Source organism: Leishmania donovani, chromosome 34 (assembly GCF_000227135.1).
Source record: "Leishmania donovani BPK282A1 complete genome, chromosome 34".
In the NCBI taxonomy this organism is placed as follows: domain Eukaryota; phylum Euglenozoa; class Kinetoplastea; order Trypanosomatida; family Trypanosomatidae; genus Leishmania; species Leishmania donovani.
This window is the reverse complement of record NC_018261.1, coordinates 1,528,802-1,552,602: the sequence shown is the minus strand read 5'-3', so window position 1 is coordinate 1,552,602 and position 23,801 is coordinate 1,528,802. Positions and strand designations below refer to the sequence as shown.

Here is a 23,801-nt window from a genome sequence, read left to right as displayed (position 1 = left end):
GAGCGACCCCGAGGGGGTGCCCCACATGACGACCGGCAAAGCAGGAGCAGCTGTGAGGCAGCCGTGGTAGGCAGAGTATGAGCCTGGGGCCACGCTCAGACCGCTCAGTGAACATCGCTGCACCGCACATGTGTAACGCTGCTTCGCACCACTCGATGTGCCCCTGTGACCAGGGCAGGGGTGGTGGTGGTGGAGTGGAGTGGAGTGGGGTGGATCGCATGCTGCATGGCGGTGAATGGGCACGTTGAAAAAAAAAAAGAAACTTTTTATGTTAGTTGAAAGATCTTGTGTGGCGAGAACGCATCAAATAGGTCGGAGTTGTAATTCCTTGCGTTGCGTGTGCGCGCATCTACGCATGTGCGCACACAGGCACTCGCGTCATCCCTTCGACTCCCCGCCGGCAGGGAGGACGGGGAGGGCGGGAAGTGGGTGAAAGAGAAAACTTTTGAAGCGCGCACCTCGAATTGAGCAGCTGCGCTCGGTGGGCACGCAGGCGCAGCGAAAGACCCGTGCACACCGATGCGCTGAGGGATTGGGTGGCCGTGGCGGTGGTGGTGGTGGAAGTACCAGGGAGAGCACTCCGTGTAGAGCGTGAAAGCTGAACGACCACACGCCAGAGGTGTCACCACAGCGGCTTTGAGGCGCACACCACCAAGACATTGACCGCACCAGGAGGTCGCTGTCAGAGCGGCGCTCAGTTGTGGCGAAAGAACTTCCAGCTTACCCATGTTGTGTAGATGCTCACACACAGACCCTGAAAGACGAGTGGAGCAGCTACAACATAGAAAATATCTTGCCGAACAGAAGTGGTGGTGTTCGGGCCGATGTATCGTGGCGAACCACCGTCAAGGCCCCGAAAAACGCAGCGCATCATCCCGACAAGGGTCAACAAAGTAAACAGGAGGACGCCGAGGAACGCGGGCCACGCGTAAACCATGCGTACAAGTGGTTGTTGGCGGTAGTCCGGAATGTTCAACATGGCGGCCTGCTCACCTTGTACACGACAATAGTAAGCGAAATCCAAAGGTCAGCCGTGGGAGGACGAGAAGCGCCCCCACACGACGGAGAGGAGGGCAGGGTGTGGAGAAGAGAGACCCAGCTGAAAGCCGGAGAATGCGTGCGAGTGTGTGCGCGCTAGCCATGTGAAAAGCCTAGCCGCAAGAGGAGGACAATGTCTGGCCACCACACGCAACGTGTGAGCAGCGGCACAGACACAGGGGTGCGGATGATGGGAGGGCGAAGATGCAAGAGAGACGCGATGTTTCGAAAGGCCCGGGCAAAGGGGAGTGGGAGGGAGGAGGAAAGGAAAGGAAGGGAAAGAAAAGTGAGATGTATCCGAAGGGCGTCGCGGAAGGTGCGCCGCTTCTTAGGCGAGTATGCGGCTAGCACCGCTCGAGCTGATGCTCCCAAACCGGCAAACGATAGCTGCAGAGTGCGCGTAGGAGGCTAGGGGGACAAAATGTCGGCACTACTTGTTCAAAAGCACCGTGGCTGCTGCTTGGCAAGACGCTCCCGCACGCACGACAGTGGACTGGTGCACCGCGAATGAGCAAAAAATAAAAATAAAAATATGGCACAGGACTCTACAACGAAACAGCGGTGTTGAGCACGAGCGTACAGAATAGTAGAGAGAGGAAAAGAGGGACGGTGTAAAGGGTTTCAGAGCGAAAGATGAGCGTTCACACGAGTGTGATGGCCGTCAGACGGCAGACAAAGCGGTCCAGCGGTGTTGTTGCCGGAGGGGCGGGGGCAAGGATGATGCGCTCACGTTAGTGCAGAAAACAGAAACAGCGCTTGCACCCGCGAAACGGCATGTGCGCCTCGAGATAGTACGCCAGAGGCGCGAGCAGCGATGAGAGCGGGAAGCCGAAGAGGCATACTTGCGGGGTCCATGCGACGTGCGCACGCTACGAAGGGTTTGAAAGCCTCTCTTTAGCACGCTAGATTCGCCACCACCAAAGGGAGGGAGAGGAGGAGGGCAGAAGTGAAACGCTACAGGTCGTCACTCCGCCTTCACCCTTGTCTCGACTGTTGGAGTGAGAAGCCACCTCGATAGGGCACCTTGTTCTTTTTGCTTCTGCTTCCCTTGCAGTTTGAATACCTACTTATTTTATTTTTTTTCCAATATGACGGGTTGCAAGAGATTCGTGAGACGTGGCCAACGTCTTGATAGGTGAAGCGTGCCTTGTGCCATGTGCCCCCCCCCTGACAGGTCACACGCGTGTCGGTGTTCATCTTCGCAGTTTGGCATCGCGCCGGCAGCACACCCTGCCAGGTTTCGAGAAGCAGGCAAGGAAGCGACAACAAAGATGAGGAATGCAGCACAAGAAACACACCGTCTGATACGCCGATCTTAGTCCCACTTCGAATAGCAGCCCAAACTCTCTTTGCCGTGTGCTGTGTTCCTCCTCGTTCTTGTGCGAAGCGGTCGCAGTTGCGGTGGCGATGACGGACGAGCAGGCACGACTCCGTGGCCACAGAGCGGCGGCGTTGAACATCGCGACGCATCACGAGCAACAACAGGGAACACACACTCGCCGACAGAGACAGGCAGGCAAACAAGTGAAGAGGTCAGTAGCAGCTGACCGAAAGCAGGCAGAAAAACTATTATTCCTACGCCGTAGCAAAAGAAAGATAGTCAACGCAGGCAGAGACGAGCGCGCCTGCACAGCGGTGGCATCGCCTCCCCACAACCACCAGGCACATGTGCGCAGACACCGCTAAAAGTACAACTACGCGAAGAAAAGCAGAAGAAAGCTAGCTGCAAAGAGGAGAGGGGACACGAGTAACAAACAAGAAACGACCAGGATGCCTCTACGCATATACGAGGCTACATCATCCACGAGCCGAAAGCAGAAGACACAGCCACGTCTCGTCGCGGCCCACGTCTGCTTTCCTTCAGCAGTCGTGGGCCGCAAGAACACAACACCAAAAGAGCTCCAGCGAGGCAAAGCCAAAACCGTTTCTTTTTTTTTCAACGTGCCCATTCACCGCCATGCAGCATGCGATCCACCCCACTCCACTCCACTCCACCACCACCACCCCTGCCCTGGTCACAGGGGCACATCGAGTGGTGCGAAGCAGCGTTACACATGTGCGGTGCAGCGATGTTCACTGAGCGGTCTGAGCGTGGCCCCAGGCTCATACTCTGCCTACCACGGCTGCCTCACAGCTGCTCCTGCTTTGCCGGTCGTCATGTGGGGCACCCCCTCGGGGTCGCTCGGGCTTGCCCTGCCAGTAGGCGGTGTGACGGCCGTGGGGTGGGATACGCTCGAGTCACGTCGACCCGCTGCTCATCATATGGATGGCGCAGGCGTGCTCACTGCCGCAGGGCGCTCCCGCGCAGCACCATCCCCCGGACCTCACTGCCGACATGAGCGGCGATGCATTGCCCTGACCTCCCCACGTCCCAGGCACGTGACCCTGCCAGCACCAGAGGTGGCTCAGCGTTTGCCAGGGATCGCTGGGCTGCCTGGGGCTCTTGCCCCCGCCCCCCCCCACGCACACAGAGAGAGAGAGTGAGCCCACGTGGACGCTGATACAAATACAGAGGCTTTTCCTCTAGGGGGGTCAAGACATAGGCCGAGGAATGTAACGAAGCAAGATCAGCACGAGAACCTCTGTAGAGTATCAACACACACGGGTACGCAGACGGCGTTCGAAGTCATCGGTCATCCATCATCTGTGTCCTCGCCTTCACAACAGCCAAAGATGGAGGCGAGCGGGCCCACCTAGTTGTGCTTGAAGAACTTCCACCCCACCCAGCTGCCATAGGCGCAGAAGAAAAGGATCTGCGGTGAGATGGCCGTCCAGAGAACAAGGTGCCAGCGTGAGCTAAGGATAGGCGAGGCGTGGTGGTATTTCATCGTCTCCTCTTCCAAGCAAGCGCACGCGTTGTAGGCAAACCACCCCATGAAGATCAGCGATAGTGCAAGCGTGGTGTAGCCCAAGAACAGAGGCGGCTTGTCGAGGTCAGGGGGCGGAATGGCGTTTCCCTCCTCGACGCTTTCGCTGATGGTGAGGTGAGCATCGTACAACGGAAACTCCATTTTCTAGGCAGTATACATGCGCTGCAACCGTTCACCCTTTCAGTCGAAGAAAGCCGACCAGCAGCAGAAGCGAGATAACGGTTTACGCGGCGCACCTTTCGCGGATGTGTGTTGTTGTTTTGTTTCCTTCAAGCGGAAAGAAGGTGAGTATGACCCGGCGGCGACTGCACACACACTTCTTCACTTACCTCGATGCGGTGCTTGTCCTTGACGGCGTGGAGCAGAATGGCAGTCGAGTGGCTGCAGAGACTCGAGCAAGGAGATGGTGGCCGAAGAGGCGGAGGATGTGTTTCTGTGTGTATGTGTATAGTTGGGGGAGAGGGATAGCGGGGGAGAAAACACGAAGGCAAACAAGCAAACAAGTAAAAAGAAAGGTGAAGGAAAAGCAAACAACACGAGAATGAGCCAACAACACAACAACACGGAGACAGCCAGAAAGGTCGATCAGCGGAGCTGCCCTCAGAGGCACCGAGGAGAAGAATGAGGGGGGGGGAGGGCAGGAGGGTGGACGCTCTTCACGGAAACGGGAGAAGTTGGTGAGTCAATGGAGTGAAACAACGGAGTCGCGAAATATGACGAAATATATAGATGTGTGCGTCTGGCTGCGTGTTATATCTGTATGTGCACCTGCGCGTGACACAGCCCACAGAGGAAAAAGCGAGAGCAGGGAATGCCAAACAAAATAACGAAAAAAGCGGAACCCCCTCGATCTGGCCCGCTTGAGCAATGCAAGAGGCCCCTTCCTTCTTGTTTTACTTTGTGCTCACTGCCATCAATCTGCGTGAGGATTAGCTCACGGAATGCACGGCGCACCGTGTGCACAGAGAGAGAAAGAGTAGCTTGGAGTGGCAGAAGCAGTTCCGAGATTTCCTTAGGGGATGGGGAGGAGTGCAGGCTGCACGAATCCTTTCCGCTACGGGAGGGAAGAAGAGGAGAGCCTGACGAGGATGAAGCAGATAATCGTAACAAGCACCCAAGCAAACGCAGCAAAAAAAAAAAAACGAAAACGTGGGAACCAGAGATAGGCAGCGATGGGGAGCTAGAGGAGATCGCACCGTGCACTGAACGATGTATTTGTTCAAAAAGTAATCGGCGTCGCTGCCAACGGCACCCAAACGCACAGGTTTCAGTCTATCCGCTTGCAGGCACAAACAACAACGAAAAGAGAAGAGAGCAACAGCAACGACGGTATAGCCGGTTTTTGAGATAAAACAGTGTTTCAGCGTCGTGGTCAACGAGAACGGTGAAGGGGCTAGATAGAGAGAGAGAGCAGGGAAGGGAAGAAAGGGCGGCGAAAGAGGGAGAGCGGTGCTCTTCGTTCGTGGCTCGAGTGCACGGTAATGAAAAGAATGACAAGAGGGTCTGTAAACATGAATGAAGGCTGGTGAAGTGAGGCTCGCAGGAGTGGGTGATGAAATCCGTGAAGGAGAAAACGGCGCCGGCCGAGGTGAACTTCGACCCTCGCCGTTGCGTCTTTGATGAGTTGGCGCCATCACAGCAGGGTAGGGTGAGGAGTGGACACGGCAAGCGGCAGATCGAATGAGCGAGCGTGCGTGCATGGGGACTGTTGCACAGAGGAGGTGGATGAGGGAGGCATCCAGCACAAGGTTTGCCCATCCGCATGGATGGGTTCGGCCTACCGACCAGCTGAGAAGCGAAGAGGATGCGAGGGAGTCGTCGCTATCGCGAGTGCCCTCACAATACTTGCGCCACCCGGTCGTTGTAAGCAGACTCTTACCACGGAGGTGGGGGATGCCTACTGCAGCTCTCTTTTCATCGCATGTCCTGGGCATCGTTGGCCTCCTCTTCTTTGTCGACAGACAGGCACGTAATCCGTACGCTGTGTCGACAGCGCATAATAAGCAACGGAGCTGGAGACAGAAAGTTAAGGGTTAGCGGCAAGTCAGCTGGGCTGCTGCTCGGGTATCTAAGCGGTCAACCCAACCCGGAGAAGTGCAGTTATTGATCATCGCTATGAAGGCGCCTCTTCAGCGCCTCACGCAGAACAGGAAAACCGAAAAAAAAAAAAAACAACAGAAACGGCATGACACAGTAACACACACGAGACAGAGAGCACGGTGCGACAGGTGCAGCACGCGCGCACAGGCGCCCATGTGAATCAAAACACGCGCCCACCCACAAGCACACACACAAACACACCTCCGGGCACGCACACCTCCTAGCCACGTAAGAGATATCAATGAGTGACCGCCGCGCGACGGCCTTCGTTGCATGCAAGCGCATGCCGACATCAGCAAACCAGCAAAGAAAGAGGGGGACACCAGACACGCAAATAAAAAAATAGCAAACAAATACGATGACGAGTAGAGGACAGATGCCGAGATGGTGGAGAACAGGAGAACGTGAGCAACCTAAGCCGGAAACCGCCCATCAATCTGCAGGAGACGACAGCTCACAACCCAAATTATAATACTCGCTGAGCGGCAAATATCTATGATAAACAAAACGGAAAGTCATGAAGAAACGGTGTCCATGGACAGCGGATCGAGGCAAGGTGCGCAGCACACGACGCGCATTATAAAATCAAAACAACTGCTGTTTGCGTCTGTGCATGGGGGGAGGGAGGGAGGGCGTCAGTTTTCGGGCGGGGGTATCCTCTCTGGGTCCACAGAGAGGACCGCGCAGTGGCTGCTCTCGGTTGAGAACAAAAAAGATGATGAGACGTACGCGGGCCGGAGAAGGGCACGCAGCCTCATGCTGCGACGTCGACGCGCCCACCCAATTCACATTTACCGCCTCCGAGAAGCGGAAATGAGAAGTGAGAGTGGCACCGCCAACCCATCTGCCCACCACTGCTCGATGTGTAGGTGCCCGCGTAGACGCGAGATTGGGAGTGGAAGCACGTACCCGCTGGCTTCTGGCGAAGCGGATGCCCCTGTGATGCAGCTAGGAAGAGCGTGGTGGACGCGAAAGCTTGCTGTATCGTGGCGTGTAGGCACCTGGGCCGGGCGTTTGGCTAGCGCTACCCAATGCACTCAGCGATTTCGTCGCGTTTGCGTGGCTGCGGTTCATACACTGGTCCACGGCAACGTCCGCACTGAGGAAGTACTTTCCTTTTTGGCCAAGCAGCGGACGGAAGCGACGTTCTCGCGCAAAGGTGCACGTGTGCGGGTTGTCTTCAAGCAAAAAAGATCCCATGAGCAGCGTGCTGTCGTGCTGGGCCGCCGTGCGCAGTGCGTTCTTGACGGCAAGGTGTGGTGTTGCCTTCAAAAGACGTCGCCGCTCCTTTTCGGATGGAATGGGCTTCATGTTGGCAAGCACAAATGAGTCTTGATAGACACTTTTAGAATGGCGTTCATGCGCTGCGTGCAATCCGGAGCAGGCGGTGAGCGAATCCATCTCGCTGCATGGGTGCGCGAAGGTAAGACCCGAAGTTGAGTGCGACCTCGCTACCCCCGCATGCGTCGACACGCTGCCCGAAACGCATCCTGTCCGCTGACCTTCCGCGTGCTCGCGCCTTCCCTCGAGCAGCTCCTTTCGCTGCGCTTCCAGCCGCTCACGACGATGCTTCAGTTCCACCAACTCTCGGTGAATTGCGTCTAGGTGGGGCTGAATTTCGTTCTTTGCATGTGTCGAAGTGCATCTCGTGGCGACGCCACCCGCACCGTATGCAAGTCGAAGCGGCTGGGAGTCACGTGAAGTGTCAGGCGAGGGCACTTCCCACGCACCGTCGCTACGTCGAACCTGAGCCGCAGACATCAAAAGAAGAGAGCCGAGCGCGAAGACACACATAAAACAAAAAGGAAGATCGTGCGAGGACTCGGTAGAGGAGGAGGGGGGGGGCAAGGGGCAGCGGCGCAGAAGGGGCAGCGGCCGAGGAGCAGAGGTGAACCGGGGAGGAGGGGGAGGGGGGGGGGTACCCCGCGAGGATAGTGCTGGATGGCGTATATGTCTGGCTGTAGCTCAGGTGTGCAGCAAGTCGTAGCTGCACGTCTCTATCGTAATCAATGCTGAGGTCGCTGCTGTGGCGGTGAGGGTGGTCACGTAGTGACTGGGAGAAGGCGCGGTCCGTTGTCCACACACGTCTATGAACGTAATAGGTAACATCTAGTGCACGAGGAGAAGGAGGGGTGACAAGAGGTGAAGGCCGGAGTGTGTCGAGCGAGTGGAGAGGGGAAGTGAAAAATGAAAAGAACAGCGAAAACCACCACGATCGCTCGATTCGTGAATGACTATCGAGCCGGCATCCGCCAACAGCAGCGATCAGCGACTCCGTGGTGGAGTCGGAGGGGTCGGCAGGTGACGGGGGTGCATCTACAACACCTCCCCTCCGCACCAGCCGTCCGCATAGGCAAGACTCTGTGAGCCTGACCGCGGAGACTTGCACTGGCAGTGCTCCAACCGAGTGGTCCCTTGACGACACTTCGAGTGCCGATCCGCCGCCAGTGATGCCACAAGAGGCGTGCCTTCCTTATCGGGGCTCGGCGGACCCCTCCGCTTCGCTTTTTTTCTTTTCGTTCCAATATCCCCGTATAGCTGCGCACGGGTTTCATCGCGGTGTGTCTCTCGCCACTCTCTTTGTCCATATCACTACGCTGCGCGAGAAAAGGTAACGGGGAAGTCGGGACACCAGCGTGGGCCGTTCCATCAGAAAAGCGAAAGAGGAACAAAACGAATTACCAGGGTCAGCGGAGAGAGGACAGCCGCATCAGCATGGCCCGAGTACAGAAGGATCGAGACGGTGTCGGTGGCTCTAAAGCCCCTCCTTCCTCCTTCCACAAATGCACACAGAGACCGTAGCGCAGTTAAAAAAAAAAAACATGAAAAAGACGGTCTCGTAGCCCAGTGGCAAACAAACGGCAGTGAAGGAAGAGACGAGGCCACTGGACTTCCCTCCCCTCCCCCTCCGTCCGTCAAGGAAAAAAGTGGATGGAGAAGAACAACGTGACCACGAGCACAAGAGACAACACCACTTTGCTTCGCACATCGCCAAATACGGGGCGTGCGAATTCTGCCGGTACTCGTGCCACGCCGTCCCCACCGCCATCTTGCTTTTTATCAGACGCACGCACACGGGCATAGACAGGCCCCTTGTACGGCTACGCGACCGCCAGCACACACAGAAGCGTCGTCGCAGCCAACCGCAATTTTCTCAATACAAGAAAAAAACATGCAGGCGGACTGGCACGACGCAACTGTGCACCAGAGCTTTCGGAGTGTACCAGCTCACTCATGTGCTCCACGGCAGCTCCCGGGAAGCCCTTGTCACCTACACAAACACCAGCTTCTTCGCTAATACGTGACGCTCGCGCAGAGCCGGCGCTGTCACACGAGGGGACTGGCATCACCGGAATCGCAGCCTCGTTGCCGCTCCGCATACCTTTCATCACTGCGCACCAGTTGCATGACGCGATGTCCATGCAGCTCTCCTACCACCTGCGAGAACTACACGTTTCGCCACGTCGCCATTGCTGCCCACCAAGAGGACGTGTGGATGCGGCCCACGGCTGCAGGAAGGAGAAGAGCCCCTGCACCGTCATCGCAACGGCGTCATCCGCCTCATATGAGAACAACTCGGCGCCGCGGCTCCGACACGTGCCCCTCGAACGCAGCGGGTAGCACTTAGCCGGCCGAGCCCCACATGCGCGCACACAAGACCGCCCTTGGGCAATACCAACCCGGTTCTGGCGCGGTTGCGCACACCCCTGGTCGATCGCAAAGATGCCGTTCTCCGTCAAGCCGATCTGCACCTTATCCCAGAAGTGCCTCTGCGAGAATGTGTCGCCCTCCCCTGCAGGAAACGCCGGCGGGTTTTCCCAACGTCTTTGCCGTCGAGTGAGCGCAGCGTCTCTTCGCGATTGCACGCACCGCCGCCACCGCACATCTCATGCAACGCGGAGAGAACTCCGTCCCCCACCCACCCTCCTCCTCCTCCTGCTCCCCCCTCCCCCACGGTGCGCACGAAGGGCTGAGTGTCGGCACGATCTCGACTGCCCATTTTTGCACAAGACGACCCCCGGAGCCGCAGCCAGGGAACGCTGCGCAAAACTCACGCCAAACTCTGCCTCCTCCACCGCCTGGCAAACGGGCATGAGTGGTCCCCCTATCGCCGTACTTCTGAACACCTTGGCGGAACTGCTCACAAAGCACGCCAAGGGGATACAGGCGTCCTCAACGAGGGCCTGCGTCGCCTAACTTCATTCAAAACGATCACACAGGACAGCCCACATGCAGCACCGTCGTCTTAGCATCTTTCATATCCTCCACGATAGCCTTGAGAGCGCCCAGCACCTCCGTAGGCGCCATCGTGGCATCCATGGCCAGCAAGATGTGGTGCGGCTTCCGATTTAGTAGCATCACATCGACGATGCCGTCGATCGCTGGCGGTGCGTTCGAAAGGTTTGAACGAAACGCGCAAGTCACGCCAACTCGGAACGCGCGCGCAACAAAAAAGGCTCGCAGGCATCATCTCCCGGTGTGCTGTGCACAGTGAGGAGCATTCTCTCCATCTTTTTCGCTGGTCCGCCAACGTTGCGGAGCGCCGGACAGTTTTCAGCGCACGAGTCGGCCACCTTGTTCAGCCCGTTCGCGCACCCGGCCCACGACAGAGCCTTACGCGCAGCCAAAGTCGCCCCGGAAGCGCTGGCTCCAGTCGCCAGGCACACCGAGCAGGTGGCCTTGCGCTTGCTGTGCACCGGGAGGCCCTGGCATCTGGCAGCAAACGTATTTGTGCTCCGACGGCACCGCCGTGTTCGCGGGAAGGGAGAGAGGGGGGGGGGGGCTTTTTTAAAGGAATGTAGGAAGAGGCGCGGCTGCAGAGGGGCCACCGAGGAGGGGAAAAACTGCTTGATGAAGACGCAGGGGACGCCGCCCGCGACAGGGAAGGTGCGGTGGGGCGGTAGAGAGCGGGGGACGCGCACGCAAGACAAAAAAGAGGGGCGACTGTGACACCGCTTGGGCGGTTGTCTTCTCGGAGAGTTCAGCTGCTGCCCATGGGCGCGCTATCGGTGCGGGGCTGGAGGGGCTGGGGTACCGCACTGTGGTACGGGTCTCGTGAGCGTGTAAGTCTTTGGTTTTTTTTTCGTTCGTGCGCACACGGAAACTTTTTCGCGCCTGTTGAAAAGAGAACAGAGCACGAGCGGCACCGATGAGCCGCGACGATAGGGGCGAAGAGAGGGCGAGGGAAGGAGGAAGCTAAACGTGTTGGACGCAGAGACGCAGGGATGCGTTGCGCAAAGCAAGTGCCGGGTGCGGCGCGTCAAGGTACGAAGAACAAGACAGCGCATCAAGACCGCCAGTGAAGGGCCCCGACATACGAGGGTGCGCGTGTAGGGCGCACCATGGCGTAGACAAAGAAAGCTCGCTAATGGGCAGTGGGTGGGTAGGACAGGCTCGGGGAAATGTTGCGGCGCTGCGTCTGCACAGTCTCCGTCCCTATCCGATCCGAGTATGCACTACCCTAAAAGTGAGCTCCCCAGAAGACGACTCTCCTACTAGCATGCGTGCGGTTCGCATGTCAGGGACGTGAAGAGCTGCTTGACTCGAGACGAAGCATCCTCATCTCGGGAAGGGCAACCACGATGCGCCGCAGCGCTGCGACGCACAGCCAAGACGTTGTAAATATGCGCCGGCATTCGAGACGGCAGTGATCTCCTTTCTCGTTTCTCAGGCGTCGATTTACTACTAGAGTACAACGGGAAAGGTTCGCACACAGACCAAGCGAACGGGTGCGAGAGAGAAAGAGACAGGAGGCGAGAGGGAAACAGGAGAGACTTCATGCGCCTCGTACGCGCCCCCGAGGTGGGCGATGCCCTCGCCCGTGAAACGGCTGCCGTCGCAGCATAAAGCGGTAGGGAAACGGCAAACGAAGAAGGCTGAAAACGACAGCAAGAAATAAGTGAGGACTGCGATGAATTGAGGAGCCACAGCTGCACAGCATCACGAAGGCCGCAGGGGGACGGGTGCAGCAAAATGAAGGCGCCCACCACCCTGAGGGACGCCGAAGCTGCAGCCCGTAAGCTGCAGTCATGAGTACAGCGAGCCTCTACGTGTTCACCTTCGCTGCATGTCAAGGGGATGCCGCGGCTGATCCACGATTGTTTTGTGTGCTGGGCTTGAAGAACCTCTCCAAAAAGCATGTGCGCTGCCGATCCTCTACCAGAAGGGTGCCCAGCCGGTGAGAAACGCGTCGGACAAGTTGTCGAGGCTCGTCGCCTCTTGAATGAGGCGGTCGACCTGGTGCGGCACGTCGAGGCTCTCCGCACCCCCGTTCAACACACGGAGGGAGAGGTAGGTGGTGAGGAGCGGCGCTGCGAACGAGTCCTTCGGCGAGTCGGTGAAGCCGGCGAGACTGTTCGAGCCCCACGATGACCCCTGCGGCTGGGAGCCGCCAGCCTCGAGACGGCGCGAGGAGCGCATCATAGAGAAGGAACTGTTCACCACGCCAAAATCTTGGCCGGTGAGCTTCGCCTGCACCCGTGCTAGAGCCAAGTCTCCTTGCTGGTTGCGCGTCTCCTCACCATTCTCGAACATCTGGCTCTCCCCTGGCAAGGCAGAGTGCGGCACCGGCTTCGAAACGGACTTGGACAGCTGCATCGCAACAGGTTTGGCCTCCGCTTGTGCTGCGTCGTCGACCCCCAAGCAGGCCGCCGCAGCCGTCTCGCCTGCGAGAGCAGCGGTGCCGCCGTTGCTGCTCTCCTGCTGCGCCGACTTGGACCCGGACTTCTCCGTGACATCGTTGACCGTGTTGAGTCGCCAGTTGATGATAGGGTCGTAGATGAAGGCCTCGAGAATGGACAGCAGGTTCTCGCTGTGGCGGTGAAGGTTTTTCATGGCCAGCTCGCATGTCATGCGGTAAAGACCATCTACGCCGGTGATGCCGAGAGCGCACACGAGCAGACGTGTCAGGCGGAACGGAACAGCCTCGGCGTAGAGGGCGCGATGCATGGCCACCTCGAAGCAGTCGCCAAAGTCGATGTGGACCACCGTCCCGTTGCCTTGCAGCATCAGGTTGTTGAGATGGCGGTCACCGAGGCCGAGCACGTAGCCGACCATAGACATGGCCGCCAGCGTCTGGCCGTAAGTCTGGCGGTAGCTCAGCCACTGCTCACACGTGTCGTTGTGATCCCAGAAGATGTGGCGCAGCTCGTTCTTTGGCGTGTTCTCCATCGCGTAGTTCAGCAGCGCCTTTCGCTGCTGCTTTGGCAGCCGGTGGTAGTCCTCGATTGTGTCCAGCCCACCTTTCTTCATGATGAGGTTGACCTCCTCGTAGATGGAAACCTCGTGTGCCTGCCTGTACGTCTCCAGCATCTTGTAGATCGTCTCTGTGTTCTCCACCCACCCGACGACGCCGACGTTGTCGGTGAGCGGAATCACAGCGTACTGCGGGATGCTCAGTCCAATCGCACTCGCCGCGTTATCGGACTGGAAGATGGTATCGATGAGCCGAATGAACTGCATGACGCGCTCATCCTGCCGCATATCCTCGTGGCCCTTGAGTAAGAAGCGGTACTTTTTGCCATCGGACGCGTCGAGGCCGATGCGGCGCGGCTTCTGCTTGGACGGCATCACGTATACCCGGCTGTGGAACTTGAGAATTGTGATGAGGGGTTTGTCATGCTCAAAGGTGCCGGGCACTGCCACAATACTGTCTTGAATGCCATCCAGCGTCGGCGAGACGTCGCTCATGTACAGCCGACGCTCTAGCACGCCGCGGCGCAGCTGCGCGTACACCTGCCGCAAGAACCCCCACGCCTCCTCCGTCTTTGCCTCCTCCAGGGCCACCTTGGCGCGGCGCAGCGTTTGCCCGAAGTTGCACCTGAAGCTGAGCTCGTTTGGGGTGGAGGCGCGGTCGAGCTCCGCGTACAGAGGCTGCAACATGGAGAAGATAGCGGCTGTGTTGTTTGGCTTGTAGGCCGCCTGCTGAATCGCCGCGTGCCACTTCTCTGTCCACAAAATGGCGATGCGCACCATTTCGTTGCTCACTAAGGACGCCTCCTTGACAATGCGGTCGTTCTCTGGGATGTTGCGCATGCCCATGATTACGCGCTCTGCCATGTGCCGCCGCACCGCGTCTGGCGACTTCTCGGCCACCGTGAGAGGGTAGATGAGGGCGTGGGAGTACTGTGACCCTACGCGAATGAGCAGGTCGGTCAGGATGGCTCGGGCGTAGCGGGCCTCTATGCCGATGCGGGCAATGAGCTGTGGCACCACGTTCAGCCACACGTGGTCCGCCACCACCTGCACGCCGTGATGCACTGCCTCATTGATCTCTCGTATGCTGCTGTTGGCGAACCAGACGGAGAGAATGCGTAGTACATCCTGCATCACGAGGCTGCCCGGTACGTCGTTGCACAGCTGAATGGATTTGAAAAGGGAGTTGATGCAGCAGATCAGGTGATTGTTCTGCACCTCGCCCTGTGTGCTCGGGTCTCGGGCGAGATCGCAGTGCAGAATGCCGAGCGAATGGAAGGCGGCGGCGCTGTTGGGGCCCAACTCCGTGGCGCACATGAGCTCCTTGATGGCCTCCTCGCCGCAATCGGGGAAGAGATACATGGTCCACTCGCCCAGCAGCAGCCAGCACTGTCCCCACATCTCGGCTCGCGGGTCTTCGGGGTCGACCTCGACGGCGGACAGGATGTTCTTCAGCTCCACGTACGCTCCGTGCTTGTCCTTGGCGAGGTACACGTACTTGATGTAGGTGTGGATCAGCTCCGGGTCGCACTCGCATAGGACCTCGAGAGAGGCGTTCTCACGCAGCAGCCGTTGCAGGAGGTGCTCCGCGTGGGAGAACCACTGTGACTTGCACAGGCATCGGATTACATACACGTACGAGTGCAGGTCGTCCTCCGGCTCGAGCACAAGGGAGTTGATGGAGAGCACCGTCATGAGGTCGTCCGGCCGGGAGGACATCTGCACGAGCCGGCGATGCCACACGCGCTTCAGCAGTGCCTGCCGCTCCTCGCAAGCCGTGGTGAATGAGACGAGTTCTTCGAAATGGCGCAAGTGCTGCAGACGCGTCATGCCCTCGTACGCGCGGTTGTAGTTCTCGTTCAGCGAGTCGGCGAAGGACTCGAGCATCGACTCGCGCACCTTGTCTGTGTACCGCAAGAGCTCGTCGTGGCACTCAGCCCGAAACAGTGCGGCGCAGCGCTCGACGACGCCGAAGCAGCTCTGCATGCGCTTGTCTAACGCCAGCGCATCAAAGGTGTCCCAGGCCCCAAGGCAGAAGGCTGCCTTAGCTCGGAACGGTGCCACCTCTCGCTGCGCGTCGGCCGGCAGCTGTTCCCAGTACTGCTCGGCGAGCTCCTGCACGCGGCTCGAGTGCCCCAGCGCCTGCTCACACCGCAGCACGCCCACAAGCGACGCCACCTCGAGGTAACGGGCGCCGAAGCTGGCCATGCGCGCCTCGTATCGCCGCAGCGCCTCGCTCCACCAGTTCAGCTGCTCCAACGACGCGATCTCCTCGAAGCCGAACTGCTCCGGTGCAAAGATTTCATCGGAAAATTTGCGCGTGAGTGTCTTCAACAGCCCGTTGGCTGTCATAGTCATGTTCAAGTGCCGGTAATACTGAATTAGATCCTCGGCAATCGTCATGACGCGGCGCATCTGGCTGTCCTTGCGGTCCGTAATTTTGCAGATTTTGCTGGAGAGGCTCTCGAAGAGCACCTCGTTAAAGTAGATGGCCTTGATGTGCATCTCCCCACTGAAGGCGACCGACGCCAGAACCTCCAAGTTCATGAGCGGCTTCGGCTTCGATTTCGTCTTCTCTTCCACCTCGTACGACAGTAAAAGCTCAATGTGCGTCAGTCCCTCAATGAGGCCCCGAATATCGCTGACCGCACGCACCGGGATATCGTTGATAGCGAGCAGCTGCGCCCCGATCGGAACACCGGCGCGGGCGCCGAGGCCGTTTGGAGCCAGCTTCGTCACAATAACACCTCGTTCCGGGTCCTGGTCGTAGTTGATGCCGAATTTCTGACTGGTCGACTCGCGATCCACGCTGAATACACTCTCTCGCATCACCTTTACAAGCTTCACGCGGTCATCATCGCGCTCGCTCTCCATGAACTCGGCGAAGCAGAAGAGCCCCTGCTTCACGTCGGCAGGTGCCGCAGCAAGCGCGCGGTCAAAGATGTCCATGAGCTGCGCCCGCAGCGGCGTCTCGAGGTGCCCGCACACGGCAGCCACGGCGAAGGGAAAAAGATCCTTGGCCAGCTCCGTGTTGCGGTCCGCGACGGCGCAGGTGTCCCGCAACACGGCGTACGGAGAATTGCGCAGAAGCGTCACCGTAGCGTTGTGCAGCCACAACACCCAGGACTGCTCTCGCTTCTTCGTCTTCGCCACCGGCAAGTTCGCCAGTGCCTTGATGACATCCGCCCCGACCGGCCGTGGGCTCTCCTCCGTCTGCTCCACGCGCAGAATGCCCAAATTTCGGCGCATGGCGGACTTGTTGTCGGTGGCCTTGCGGCTGAAAAGGTTGCAGCACGCCGCCGTGTCCGTGCCAGGGTGAAAGCGGAAGTCGATCATGGTCTGGCCTTGGTGGTGGCGGACGTCTAGCACGTCGATGAGAACGTTCTCCGAGCGCGGCGTGCTACGCATCTCGTGCTCAAACTCGGCCTGTGACAGACGCGGCAGGTGTGACACCAGCGTAATGGGGCGGTCCGGGTTGAGGCCTGTGCCGTTCGACGTCGTCATGCGGATCTTTGCACCACCGGCAGCGCTCTGCACAAGGTTCACGAAGTACTGCGGCGGGAAGCCGTTGCGCACCGCCACGCGCTCGATGGGCATGATAAATCGCTTCGCCGGCATCTTCACCGTGTCCACCAGCGTCGCGAGCGTGTTGAGGCCGACATCCATCTCCTCATTGCTGTCGGCCAGCTCAATGTACCACATGATGGTGTGCACAATCTGCGCACAGCAGTGCTTCACAAGCGTCAGCTGCTTCGCCATCACAAAGTTCAAGAAGTCGAAGCAGGCGTCGTTGATGTCTTTCGATTTGGAGAGCTTGCCGCCAGGAGATGCTTTCGCCGGCTCGATGCACTGCAGCACGTGGGGCAGGATCATCTGGAGCTCCTTCTCGTGCATTACTGCAATGAAGGACTCGAGGGACTTGACAACGCGGTGCACCAGGTCAAGGTCGTTCTTGTTCTGCGAGAGTCGCTGGTGAATAAACTCGATGGCCCACCGGTTGTCCCGCATCTCCTGCGCCGGGATGCCTTTTGCCAGGCTGTCGAGCAGTTGCACAACGTACGCGCTGAAAGGCTTCTGGCTCGCCTGCGGAAGAAGGCAGAAGGCTTGCACAGACCGGAGCAGCTCGTGGCCGACGGATGGTGCTACAGACTCCTTAAACTGACAAAGCAGAATGGCGAGGTCATTCATCAGGCCCAGCACCGTCTCGTACAGAAACGCACGCTCCGGATCGCGCAGCCACGTCTGCAGCTGCGGAAGTAGCTGGGTGAGTAGGTTGAGCTTGACCTTGCCTTCCACATCATGCAGCATCGTCCGCACCGCTACCAGCGTGTCCACCTGCTGCTTCGGATCCAACGCAAGCTGCAGCGAGCGAACGAGGTAGTACAGCACGGTGGAGGGGTAGCGCTCCGGCATATCCGTGGAAATGCGCAGCCGCGGCTTGCAGTGAGCCAGTGCCGGCGTCACCACCTCCTCCTCCTCTTCCATCTCGTCCGACTCCACCATGCGGAAGACGTGGCGCATCTTCACCGGGGTCACAGCCCCGATGGAGCTGAGCACCTTCATGGCAGCGATCGTCACAGACTCCTCCTCTTCCGTCTCGCGACGGATGATGCGGGCGACCGCTCGGTACACCTCACTCAGCCCTGAAATGTCCGTCTTGGTGATGTGACTAATGAACGCCGTCAGAGTCTCCAACGCCTCGCGGCGGCGTGTGCACGAGTCGCCGCCGTTGACGATGAGGAGGAGCGGCCGTAAAAACGAGTGGAAGTCGGAGTGGTGTTGCGAGGCTGTGCGCTCCAGGATCGAGCGAATGAGCTGCAGCAAAGCGATGGAGAGCGATCGAGAGATGAAGGGCTGCGCCTCCAGACGCCGCAGCACAATCGCCTCGACAGTGCTTTTCTCAATGAGGAGGGCATCGTGGTCCACACACATCTTCAGCAGGCCGGCCTTGCACACCGCAAAGGACACGGACGCGTCCATGGTGGCGACGTCGTGCAGCATGTACTCCTGCGCACGCTGCAGCTGCGGCTGTACAACCGTCGGGTGATATGGGAGCAGTTGGCACAGCAGCGTCAGCGCCTGGTCCCGTGTTGCCTTGTCGTTGTCGTTGCGTGCCATGAAGATGGCATCCAGGTTGTCGCAAAGACACAGGTACGGGAAGAAGGGCACGGTCAGGTGCTGCAGCGCCCAAAGCCGAATCTCCGGGTCGCGGTCCGCCACGGCGACGTCGAGCACACGCTCCACCGCGTTGCTGACTTCTTCATCGAGCCACTGCATGCGTTGCACGCCGCCCTTTGGCGTGGCGTTTCGAAACTTGTTGCGCTCCATCATGATCTCGCACAGCTCCAGCGCTGTGGAGACAGCGACGCGCCGCACACCTCGGTCGTCGTGCGAGAGAATCTCCAGCACCTCGTGCAGCTGCTCCGTCCGCTGTAGCGTTGTCAGCAGCGGCAGTGAATGCAGTATTACGGGAATCGGTTGGTTGGCGCCTACGTTGATGCGAAGCTGTGCGAGCCGTGGGTCGTCCAAGCGAATTCGCGACCCAGCGAAGCGCAGCAGCGCGTTCACTTTGCCAAAGTTCAGCAGTTCCTGCTTGGTGTCTAGGTAGCCTTCTAAGAGGGAATAGATCGGCTTCACCTCGAGATCGCCGTAGCGTTCCCGAATGAGCTCCAGCAACTCATAGATGATCGGCACGTGGGGCAGCCGCTGGATGCACGCACAGAGCGCGTTCACCACGGCGGTCCCCAAGTGAAGCTCCCTCTCCAGCACCTCCATCTCCTTTATAAGCTCGAGCCCCTCCGTCACCACCTCCACAGCGTCGTCCAACGAGATGAACTCCAGCGAACGCGTCCGCAGCGCCTCGTAGCAGGCATTCTCCTCTTGGCAAAAAAAAAAGGCCACTTTGTTTATGGCAGCGACGGCGGCGACGCGAGTGGCGACGGCGTAGACAGACCAGTCCGTCTCGCAGAGAAAGCGCACCAGCTGTGGCAAATCCCACGGAGCCGAAACAAACGCTGGCGTCACGGCAACGTGAATGAGAGCGGAGAGAACGCCGACCAGCTGCGACTCATCCTCCGCAGCGCGCATGTAGCGAAAGACGAGGTCGGCCACGTCCTTCGCCACTGCCGGTGTCACCTCGTAGCAGTTCTCCACGAGAGCGGAGGTAAGGCGGATGAGCGCCGTGCGGTGCCACAGGTTGCGAGTTTCCATCGCATCCTTTAGTGTCACCAGCGGCGCACACGATGATGTAAGAAGCTCCAGCAGTGTCGGGTTTCGCTTAATGATGAAGGTTGTCGTCGAAACGATCTTGGCAAGCACCTCACACGCGACGGTGCGGCGGTGCACGTCAGCCGCGAAGAGGTCTCTGAGGAGCGGCTCCACGTTATCTGCTAAAAGGTCTGTCGTCGTGCGAATGTTGTCCTCGAGTACCTCGCCGAGGCACTGAATTACTTTCAGGCAGTCCTCCGGCGTGGTGCACTTGAATGCGCGACTCAGCAGTAGAACGAAGCAGCGATTTCTCTTCTCGTGCTGATCCTTCCACTTCACGTCAAAGACGACGCGGAAAGAGCTACATCCTTTGTCAACAGAGGTGCAGAAGGTGCCGTCGATGAGAGAAATGATGCGCTCGTGTAGCGATTCGTTCGCGCCAAGCTCGTTTTCGTGAAGGAAAAGGGTGTCTGTCAAGGCGCTGAGGCACTCCTCAGCGCGCTGCTGTCGGTCATTCGGCGTGCTATTGAGATTCGAGAAGATGGAGCTGAGCTGCTGACCCAACGCGGCGGTGCTATCGCTGCTGAAGAGCTTTGTGACGGAGATGCCACCCACGTCGTTGGGGGCCAGCGTCTCTGCCATTGTGCGTCGCTACAGTGCGTGCGTGGACGCCGGCGAACCGCTGGTGCATGTGCGTGGGAGAGGTGGACTACACCGCGCGGCGTGCCTACCCCGCAACCGCTCGGTAAGAGGGAGAGAGTTACAAGCGTCACCTCGTTAAATTTAGAGCCTATAAGCGGGAGTTGCGCGCGAATGCGGCGGAAACGGGCGCAACCACCACACTGTCACAAGCCGCCACAACGTTGCTCGTTCGACCGCAGGCTGAAACAACAACAACAACGAAAAACAAGACGGCGAGAGTGAGGGCGTGAGGGTCCTCGCGCGTGCACCTGGCACTCGGTCAAGGCTCGGTAACGACTCTTTCACGGGCTGCCTTGGACAGGCCGACGCTGCCGCGACAGAGCCGAGAAGACGCGGCAAGGAAAGGCAGGGAACCCGTAAAACGGCAAAAGGGAAGTGAGACGGCAACGGAGGAGAGGGGCGGGTGCAGACACAGTGGGCCGTTCGCGATGAGAGCGTCGGTGTCAATAGATGGGAGAGAAGAAGAGAGAAAGCTGGAAAGCGCAGAAGCCGGGAAGGTGCGTCACAACACACGCGAGACAACGAAGTCAGACAGCAAGCAAGGCGACGAGAGCGAGGGCAACAGAGATCCGTAGCCAAAGATGAGGAGGCACGAGAGCGGACAGGCAGCGCGGCGCCGCAAATAAGACACGAACAACAAGAACAGGAGAAGATACAAAACTCGCGGGGAGGGAAAGCGCGTGCTCGGCGACTGCAGATCAAAAGACGCTGGCGTATAGTCGGAAGAGAAAAAAAAAGGAACAGAGAACGAGACACACACGCACGCACAAACACAGCAAACTTCAGACTCCAGACACGAGATGACTCCTCTCCGTCCTCTAGTGTTCCCGGGCGCAGGAGGGGGAGAGGCCAGAAACACGCAAAGACAACCAAAAAAAAGCAGAAGAACGGCACGCGGCCAGATGCCGTTCAGAGCACTTGCGCGAACAGACAAAATAAAATCACGTTGATGCGTGAGAGTTGCGCATAGAGTGGGCCTACACCAATAAAGTCAACCACAGAAAAAATGGGCGAAGGCGCCGCAGCAGCGCCAGCGAACAGCACCGAGCGCGTCTCTTCGGCTCTGTGTCTCACGTTGTCTCTTTCTTTTTCCCTGCTTCAATCAGCGAACGTCGCGTGCAGATGGGGTGGATAGAAGCCGAAGAATGCAGGTGGCACGGATATCCTAGTTGGCCCGCACGCGGGCCTGCGCACACAGAGACGCTTTTCTTTGTGTGTGTGTGTGTGTGTGAGTATGTTTTCGTGTATCAGTTTAGCAACCACGCCGCTTACGATGCAAAGGCGGTGCGTACCGGGGTGTAGACTCCGTTCTCGGAGCACGGGGCAGGAAGTCAAGCAGGAAGACGAGAAAAGGATATTGCTCCTTTGCTTTGCCGTTTTGATGGTACGCGCCTCCCAGACGTCCGCGTTGCCCCGGGCGTGAACTCTGTGCGTATGTATGCCCAGATACGAAAGCGGGAGAAATAAATACGGGCTAGTGTGGGTGGCGTGTGTGCGGGTATGCGCGCGGTGGAAGTGATGAGTGAGCCGACCAGCGTGCTGCAGGCGAAACAAAAATCGCTGTTTTCACTTCTTGGGGAGAGTAATACACAGTGGAGCAGGGCAACGTCGCAGATACACTGAGTCGGCAATGAGGAGGCGCGATAGACAAAAGACGTCGCTGCCCCCTTGCTTTGAAGTCGTCGTCTCAGTTCGTCCGCCCGCCCCCTGCTTTGAATGGTGCTTTTCCTCGCTCGCCCAAGAAGATTCAGCGCGTGTGATAGATCCGCGCCGCAGCCGTTCTTGCACGCGTGTGGGGTGCGGTGGTTGCGTCGGTAGGTCGGCACTTGCAGGCGATGCGCGGCGTACGAGGGACAGGTTACAGCACACAACAGTGCCGAAAGGAAAAACGCACGGGAGTTTGAGCCCATAGAATACGCAGGCACAAGACCCGTGATAGCCGTTGCATAAAACCCACGGGGTCGACAGAAGGATAAAGACGAAGAAGAGGCGTGTTTGCGAGAGCGAGAGAGACTTTGGGCCAAAAGAGGCGCACGCGCAACAGAAGGCGACGAGGTGTAGTGCGTGGGGGCTCACACCCACGCGATGCTGCACGGTCGTATGTGCTGACAGCGACGTCAACAGAGACGGCCATCAACGCTGACCCTTTTGCAAGTCCCTCTCGATTTTGCGCGTTAGGTCGGGATGCCAACCGCCCCCGCTGCACCGCGACAAGAGAAAAAATATCGAGCGAGTGGTGGCGGGAGCGTCACGCCTCGCCACGCGCATGCCTGCGTTGGTGGGAAAGCGCGCGCTCAAGAGCATGATCCGCTGATGTCGTTGTTGCTCGAATCAAATATTCCCACCTTTTCTCCTTGTCGTCTCTCGTGTCTCTTCTTTGGGGATGGAGTATTTTCAGCACGCCGTGGTTTTCGCCGACAATGATGTCTTGCGATCAAGCGCATGCTTTGATGCCGGCGAGAGTTCGCGCCAATACATCGGCGTCCGCATGAGACGATCCGAAATAGCGGACGGCGTGCAGTTGCTGCCTTCTCTCTCTCTTCCTCACCTTTAGTGAACAAAAAAAAAACCGGGTGTAGATGAATGTCCTGCCGCTGTGGTGAGTCGATGCCGCAGCGAGGCGCACGAGGACACGAAGAGAGCTTGTTTCCTCGTTCTCCAACGCGTCCACTTCCTGGCACAGAGCATGTGGTGAACTCCACACCACTCCCGCCCTGTCTCACGGGGGCACATCACGTGGTGCAATGCGGCAGCAGACACACACGCGTTGCAGCAACGCGCCGACTCAGTTAGCTGAGCGCGGCCCCTGCCTCAAGCTCTGCCCACCCACCCTCTGCGCAGGTCGCCTCACAGCCGCTCTCACATCATGCCGGTCAACACCTGGTAAGGCTTCTCCCCCGGGGTGGCCCAGGCTCCCCACACCACTGGGCAGCGAGGAAAAGGTGAGAGATGCGCTCGAGTCACGCTGACATTGTGCCTGTCACAGGGATAGCACAGATGTGTTCACTGACGCCGGTCGCTCTGGCTTCCCTACGCCGTCGGTACTTGACCACCGACACCACAAGAAGTGGTTCGGCATTGGGCAGAGAAGGGGTGGGCGGGGTGGGCTGCTTGGCTCTTCCCACACAGACAGCGGAGTACTGAACAACGAGAGATAGCACGCACAGAGGCGTCGGCCTCACCCTGGCATCGGGGATGGAGGGAGAGAGAGCGTGCGAGCAAAAAAAAAAGAAAAAAGGGATTGAAGGGACATCAAGCGCCTCACACATCACCAATGGGACGGGCGGAACAACAGCAGTGAGTGTGTGTGTGTGTGTGTGTCTGTGAGGGAGAGCACAAACGTGGCAGAAAACAAAGCAGACGGAGTCGAGCGCCACGCACGACAGGGACAAGATGGATGCATTGAAGAGGGGTCCTCTGGTCCGTCTCTCCCCTCGCTCCTTCTCCAGCCAACAGCCAGGGCATGTCCTCGTTGACGGCAACTCGCGCATTCATGTTCTGTCGGACAGCTTTCTGGAGGTTGAATAAAAACAAACGGAAATACGGCAGAGGAGAAGACAGCAGGGAGAACGTCAGAGATGAACAACGAGAGAGGGAGAAGCACACGAATACAGCGCAGAGAAAGTTCCTCACAGAACAGATAAAGCACTTTACATACAACAATGGCGACGGCTGCACCACTACAGGGGT

General features: G+C 58.6%; 3 protein-coding genes across 3 annotated transcripts, besides 1 other annotated feature; all 3 read right to left on the bottom strand.

The window, feature by feature from the left end:
- Nucleotides 1-694: 694 nt before the first annotated feature.
- LDBPK_343780 (hypothetical protein, conserved) lies at nucleotides 695-979 on the bottom strand (the record flags this gene model as incomplete). Its single annotated transcript, XM_003864489.1, has 1 exon — nucleotides 695-979. One exon carries the CDS (start codon nucleotides 977-979, stop codon nucleotides 695-697), a length of 285 nt encoding a protein of 94 aa, XP_003864537.1.
- Nucleotides 980-4,052: 3,073 nt separating this feature from the next.
- Nucleotides 4,053-4,067: a sequence feature (Short protein (LDBPK_343770, CBZ37854.1) was converted to a misc_feature.).
- Nucleotides 4,068-6,956: 2,889 nt separating this feature from the next.
- Nucleotides 6,957-7,769, bottom strand: LDBPK_343760 (hypothetical protein, conserved; the record flags this gene model as incomplete). The annotated part of the gene is made up of 1 exon (XM_003864487.1): nucleotides 6,957-7,769. The coding sequence occupies one exon, from the start codon at nucleotides 7,767-7,769 to the stop codon at nucleotides 6,957-6,959; it is 813 nt and encodes a 270-aa protein (XP_003864535.1).
- A 4,395-nt stretch (nucleotides 7,770-12,164) lies between these two features.
- On the bottom strand, nucleotides 12,165-20,051 carry LDBPK_343750 (phosphatidylinositol 3-kinase-like protein; the record flags this gene model as incomplete). The annotated part of the gene is made up of 1 exon (XM_003864486.1): nucleotides 12,165-20,051. One exon carries the CDS (start codon nucleotides 20,049-20,051, stop codon nucleotides 12,165-12,167), a length of 7,887 nt encoding a protein of 2,628 aa, XP_003864534.1.
- Between the last annotated feature and the right edge of the window lie 3,750 nt (nucleotides 20,052-23,801).